The 7,500-nt window shown below is 38.5% G+C and overlaps 1 protein-coding gene across 1 annotated transcript in view; it reads left to right on the plus strand.

The window, feature by feature from the left end:
* LOC143039472 (carbonic anhydrase 2-like) overlaps positions 1-7,500 on the plus strand; it is a 112,415-nt gene that overhangs the window by 68,741 nt on the left and 36,174 nt on the right. Inside the window, exons 4-5 of the mRNA XM_076209574.1 lie at positions 1-173; positions 5,484-5,644. Of these exons, the coding sequence (XP_076065689.1) occupies positions 1-173; positions 5,484-5,644 (334 nt within the window). The remainder of the gene's footprint in view (positions 174-5,483; positions 5,645-7,500) is intronic.

A 7,500-nucleotide genomic window follows, 5' to 3' on the forward strand; every position in this document is an offset into this window, starting at 1 on the left:
GTATCCCATGGAGCTCCACCTGGTCCACTACAACGCTAAGTACAACTCCCTTGGTGAAGCCGTAGAGAAGCCCGACGGTTTGGCTGTTTTAGGAGTTTTGTACGAGATCTCGTCCACCGACAACCCTGCTCTCACACCTCTCGTTAACACGCTCAAGAACATCAGCGAAGCAGGTACATAATTGGAAAACATAAATGAACGACCTTTTTTCCATGCTTAGAAATATCAGAAGGAAAGAAAACATCAGTTTTCTTTCCTTGCATGATCGATAAAAGCATTCCAAAAATTTGTCATTCATACACGATTCTTTGCCATAGTTCCTTAGTATTTTTTATCCTAGCGGTATATTAAACACTACTGTTTAATCAACTACTGTTAACATGCATACATACACACATATACCAAAGGCTTTTCCCCCCTTACACGGGGGGTAGCCAAAAAGAAAAAGGCACAGAAACCACTTATACCCATTCCATCCCCTACACACTCCACTCCCCTCCACTCTCCTCCCTCCCTCTTATCTTGGCACCTCCTGGATGACGGATAATCCCTGCATCCTGTCCACTACCCTGGGTCAGAAGCAGTGTCGCAAGACACAGCACATCCACAGCAGGGCCACTTCATTAATTCGGCGCCCCCCCCCCTCTCCGACCCCTCATGCATAAAAAGAGAAGACGGGGAGAAATCCCTTCGGGCTGCGTCAAATTATTTCTCATTTATACTTCTTCAGCACCCCCTCCCCCACCCACTCCCCCTCATGCATCATAGCATCATCTATATACAACCCTTTTCCATTCACCCCTATCTTCTCTCCTCTCCCATCTTTCCTCAACAGACATTCCTCTATTTCCCAATGCCCCTTTTACCCCATCCATCCATCTCATCCTAGGACGCCCCCTCATATTCTCTCCTTCCACCTCTGCCTTCCACACCTCTTTTACTAATCTTTCTTCATTCATTCTTTCCATGTGTCTAAACCATCCTAATACTCTTTCATCAACCCTATCTCCCAACTCCCTTACCACCCCTGTTCTCCTCCTCACCTCCTCATTTCTCACTCTATCCAGCCTAGTAACCCCTATCATACTTCTCAGATATTTCATCTCAAACACATTCAAACTCCTTCTCTCTTCCTCTCTTATGTTTCATGTCTCTGCCCCATAGAGTGCTGTTAGCACAATCACTCCTTCATATAACCTCTTCTTAGCATCCATTCCCAAATGTCTATTTTCATTACACTTTTTAATCCACCAAGGCATTTACTCGCTTCTCTCAATCTACATTCCACCTCCACCCCCACCCCTCCCTTTCCTGCCACATTCGCACCCAAATATCTAAAACTATCCATTTCCTCCAGTCTCTCTCCCTTGCTCACTTCCATCCTGCTGTCACTCTCTCCCCTTGTACATCTCATCACCTTACTTTTGCCCACATTTATCTTCAGCTTCCTTCTTTCACACACCTTCTCGAACTCTGTCACTAACTGCCTCAATCCATCCTCTGATCCTGCTACAAGCGCAGTGTCGTCAGCAAACAACTGGTCTTATTTCCCACCTTTCTCCATTTTCTTTAATCATCTCCAACCCCTGACCCACTACCCTTGCATTCACCTCTCGCACCACCCCATCCATGCATAGATTGAACAGCTAGGGTGACATAACATATCCCTGACGAAGTCCCACCTTTAGCTCGAACCATTCACTCTCTCCATTTCTAATCCTAACACAAGCTCTACTGACTGCTCTTAACAGCTTTCCTCCTATCCCATATATCTGCTCTACCTCCCACAGTGCCTTCCTGTCTACCCTGTCGTAAGCCATTTTCCAAATCCATAAACGCCCAAAAAATATCCTCTCCTTTTCTTATAGCTTTCTCACATATCAGTCTTACCACAAAAATCTGATCTACACAACCCCTACCTGTCCTAAAACCACACTGTTCCTCACCAATTACTCCTTCTGTTCCTCTCCTAATCCTCTCAATCAGGACCCTCCCATAAACCTTCCCAACTACACTCAACAAGCTGATCCCTCTGAAACTACTACACTTACACTTGTCCCCCTTTCCCTTGTAAAACATATCTCAACCAACCTAAGGTGAACTGCATCAATATATCTTTAGCATAACGTGGAATTTTGTTGTTCCTAAACTCCTATAAATTTCGATACATCTGTTAAAAATTTATAGAAATATCCCAGCAATAATAAAAAAAAAATGTTCCTCATTAGATTTCAGACTGCAAGAGGAAAGCTAATGAGGGAAGGGGGATAATTTCCATTACTGAAAATGGGCGGGTTGCTGTCCAGTGTAATCCTGAAATAGATGAAGAGACAGCACTCTCTACTATTCATGGTCTCCCCTCATTATTTCGTTTTCTATTTTCAATACATTCAAAGAAAATTTATAGCTCGATGAGTTTGAATGTTTAAAGTTATTCCGGTGTAAGGTTCCTGATAAGGTGAAGATACAGCCTTCTCTACTATTCATAGTCCTTCTTTAATTTTTGTTTTCTATTTTCAATATATTCAAAGAAAATTTGTAGTGAAATATGTTTGAATGTTTGAAGTTTCTTGAAATAGGTGAAAAGACAGCCTTATCTACTATTTATAGTCATTCCTTAATATTTTCGTTTTCTATTTTCGACCCATTCAAAGAAAATGTATTGTTTGATATGTTTGAATGTTGGAAGTTATTCCGTCCATTATTAATGACGTAGCTGAGATAGATCTCCACTGAGGCCTCCTAAGGAGCGTGCAGCCTCTGTACCTTACCACGGTGACTTGATAATGTTTGGTAAGGTTGTGTGGTGAAAAGTGTTTGGATTTTTTTTTTTTTTTTTTTTTTTTCTTTTTTTTTTTTTTTTTTTTTTTTTCTTCTTTTTTTTTTAGGTCCCTACTTCCACTTATGTTCCCAGCAACATCAAGGTGTTAACTCTCGGATCTCTTTCAACCGATTCGCTACAAACACTTTTTTTCTCACTAGCATCTTGAATCACGACAGAGCAATAGTAGATCTTGTCCAACACATAACTCTAACATTAATGTCTAAGCTGAGGGCATTTTTAACAAAGTTAACTAATCTTGCAGACTTGCACACAAAAGAGATTCCATAAGTTTTGATATCAGCAAAGTAATTATCTTTATGGGTACAACCCTTAACTAGAAGGCTACTAATAACACCTTATAGGTGTTGTTCTCCACATCTCCACAGGTACTCGCAAGTATACACATGTTATATAGCCCTTTTCTGAGGTCTCACCACACCCATGTAGTTCTACATGACTAAACCTCCCCCCCAGGCCTTTTGTGGAAAACAAAATATGTTTATAGGAAAGGACTTAAACATTTTTGGCCACTAAGGACTCGTCTCTGAAACTTTGACTTTAACTTTGATGGCACATCTTGATCCCAACATACACTTAATTACCAAAGACGACAAATGGGCTAATTAATTCTAAAAGGTCAAATATATTAGCTAATAAACTATGTTTCATTTAGTAGAAACTACTTCTACACTAGGGCCGGGTTTTATGTCATCAAAGGAAAAAATGTCCTGTAAGTTGTACCACTTCAGGCCTAACACAACGTTAGGTTCACCACTACTTATAAAGGACAACTTGCCACGTGACTTTGAACTAATCAACAAACTATTAGACACAAGTTTTGTAAGATTCATGCTAGCATCAGCAAAAATGTTATGTGCTTGACAGAATTTCTCAGAGTTACCCAGTTGTCTGCGTACATGTCAGCCTTCAATTTTTTCTCAACACTAGTCTCGGGATGCTTATCCAAATTATATTAGATGGTGGCATTCAGCAGAAATTGACTAATCGTGTTACCAAAAGGTACACGTGTGAATCTCATGTGCCGTACTGTAGCATCGTCTCTTGGCCATAAAAAAAAATCTGAAGATCTCTATCCTCCTTTTGAATACTGAATTTCAAAAATGCCTTTCTGGTGTCTTATGTTATAGTAATGGGCCAACGATGAAAACGAATGAGCACTTCAACCAAATCAGGGTTGAGTGAGGGGCCTGAAGATAAACAGTAATTCAATGATACACCATTGTAACAAGAGGCAGAGGCATCACATACAGGCCTTATCTTAGTAACTGAACTCCTTAACTTCACTCCTGGAGGGTAAGGCATATAGTACATGGGATCCACACTTGAAATTTCCTCACTTGGCACCTCTTCTATTATGTGGTCAGCCTCATAGCCATCAAATAACTTTTTGTATTCTTTCTTTAGCTCTTTATCTCGATCTAATTCAACCAAAAGCTTACTTAACCCTTTCCGAACAATACCTTCATTATTCAAAATTCTTCCTTTGGCAGTCATCTTTCCAGGGTAGTGCAACCTCATAGCGATCATTCATAAACTGTTCTGCACTCTCAAATTCTCTCAAGACTTTGGTATCACTATAACCTTTTTCAAGTTCCTTTGACTTAACTCCTACAGTTTCCAGATCACAGAACCTATTCAAATCCGAATCTAAAGTAGAGGAGATACACAATAATTGTGGTGTAGAGTACATAGAATTGTAGTAAGATTCATACATTTTGCCACTTAAAACATGACCAAATACAGAATTCATAGCTACATCTTGATTCCTTTGCGAACATCTGCAGAAGAAATTAAATTCCAAAAGAAATCTAGGCCTATCAATATGTCAATTTCAATAGAAGAATCATGGTGGTAATCATCAGCTAATACTACATCTGAAAATTAATTTAGGACAGAATTGAGATATTCTTATCGGAGTCCCATAATCTTAACATGAAAACATTTCTATGTTCAGTCCCTCCTGCACTATGACCACCAAAAATAGAGTACGTCACAGGTGCACTAGTAATCCACGGTGGCTTACACTTTTTCACAAAGTTACTACTAACATATGATCTGCCCTCACCACTATCAAACATTAGCTGAGAAGTGGCAACAATGCCTTCTCTACTACTCACTGGAACCTGAGCCTTGACCTTTACTTCAAATAAGAGCTCAGGAAGGAGAAAATAATTAAACTAAAGCATTATTGGAACCTAACATATTTCCAGGATGAGTGATCCGAAATATAAACACAAACACTCTTCTAATTCTAACAGTTAGGTAAATACAATCAGGTAAACTCACATACACGCATGCTCACACACAAACACGCGCGCGCACACACACACACAAACACACACATATACACAAATACAGGCGGCTTGCAGATGTAGTGGACTCATGGGTAGCCAAGCTGTGGAACGGATTTTGTTTTCCGCTCAGACGGAAAACTTCTACTAATGTACTACCATTTGTCCTGTCTCCCGTGGGTAGGGAGATGGTTGCATTTGTGTGTGTAAGGTCTCACCATTAGTAATAGGAGGCTAATTTATATCGATCACAAGATCAGCACGCGGTCCAACACTGTATTGCAAATGTAGTTTCCTCTCACACTCATGGGACATGAAAGTAACAATTGTCCGATATTCTGGTTCAGGTTTCTTCTCGGAAGTGCCCTCCACGTACCCACTCCGCGCCTTCCTGCCCAGCGACCTCGAGACCTTCTACCGTTACGAGGGCTCCCTAACCACCCCTACCTGCAACGAAGTCGTCACATGGACCGTCTTCTCTAAGGCTGTGCCTGTGTCAGAGACCCAGGTGAGTTGCTACAAGTACTCCACGATCAACGCGTATGCACGAAAAGAGAAGCAACATATGTGTATAAATATATATATATATATACACTATATATATATATATATATATATATATATATATATATATATACATAGATATATATATATAAGTATATAGAAATACATCTATATATAGACATCTATATACATATATGTATATATACATAAATATATACATATACCTATATATATATCTATATATATCTATATATATATATATGTATATATATATATATATATATATATACATATATGTATATATATACATTTATATATGTATGTATGTATGTATATATATATATATTTATATATATATACACGTATGCATATATAAATATAAAACTCACACAAATATGTATATATATATATATATACATATTTGTGTGTGTGTGTGTGTGTGTGTGTGTGTGTGTGTGTGTGTGTGTGTGTGTGTGTGTGTGTGTGTCTGTGTGTTTGTGTTATGTGTATGTGTTTATATACATATATATATATATATACATATACATATATGTATATATATATATATACGTATATACATATATATATATATATACATACATATATATATACATATATATATATATATATGTATGTGTGTGTGTGTGTGTGTGTGTGTGTGTGTGTGTGTGTGTGTGTGTGTGTGTGTGTGTGTGTGTGTGTGTGTGTGTGTGTGTGTGTGTGTGTGTGTGTGTGTGTGTGTGTGTGTGTGTGTGTGTGTGTGTGTGTGTGTGTGTGTGTGTGTGTGTGTGTGTGTGTGTGTGTGTGTGTGTGTGTGTATGTTTTATGTAAGAATAGGTAATTAGTTTTTGTGAGTGGTGTAGAGAAAAATACAGGATGTTGCAAAAACTCTTTTATTTTCTTACGTTTCGACAGTCTTCTTCAGAGAGTATAACAATGCAGGCAAGTTATGAACCTCTCCGAGTTTTCACAATGAGGAATCCTAATGTGTTTCGTATTGATTTAATTAAACCTTCCCTGTGATAAGTCTTGTCCTCTGTGTGCATGTATGCGTACGCAGCAGGATAGGTCATTGCGTAAAGTTCAATTGGAACGGTGAGTGACTCCAGAAAAATGAGAAAATTTGAGGTCGTGTAGACGACTTGCTGGTTGCTTTATAGTTCTCAGGTGACGGTATTAGCGCTTTACGTTCTTCTGTGTTCATATACTGTATATTTTTGGTCTTGCCACGCTTTGTTAAGTCTATCAATAGTACAGTTGAGTATTATAGTACTCCACTAGTAGTTAAGTTTCTCGATGCTGATTTAGTAGTACCGTAGACTAATTTCTTTTTACATCTTAGATTATCCACTACTTTTTAAATGACAAATTATTCTAAGCTTCTGGTGTAGTATTGGTTCTGTAGTAATCAAATACTAGATATATCTTTACTAGATCTGCAAGTGAGGACCTACAGTACCCATCAAGGGTGCAAGATCCTTACAGACAAATGATGAAGAGAGAGAGAGGAAGCTGAGGAAAGATTACGAAAGTGACCTTTAACCTCAATACCCAATCTCCATTTTCCACTTGTATATAGACCTGAAAAGAAATACATAATCATGAAAGAACAAAACTTTGTTCTCTTTGTTCTGCTTGGAAACAGATACACAGTAACACAGACTACGACAAGAAAACATTGTATTCTAAATGGGTGAATTGTCACATTAAGCGTTTCAACTCTTTCGTAAAAAATGTCATCACCCCAACTCCTCGAAAACAAACATTTATTTGGATCCCTTATAGCATAATGTGCGCTGATGGTGTAATTGGAAGTGTGATTATCTTGCATTCACTTAGTTGTGGGTTCGAATCCCGCAC

This window comes from Oratosquilla oratoria, chromosome 26 (assembly GCF_046742065.1).
Source record: "Oratosquilla oratoria isolate Oo_2021 chromosome 26, ASM4674206v1, whole genome shotgun sequence".
NCBI classification, from domain to species: Eukaryota; Metazoa; Arthropoda; class Malacostraca; order Stomatopoda; family Squillidae; genus Oratosquilla; species Oratosquilla oratoria.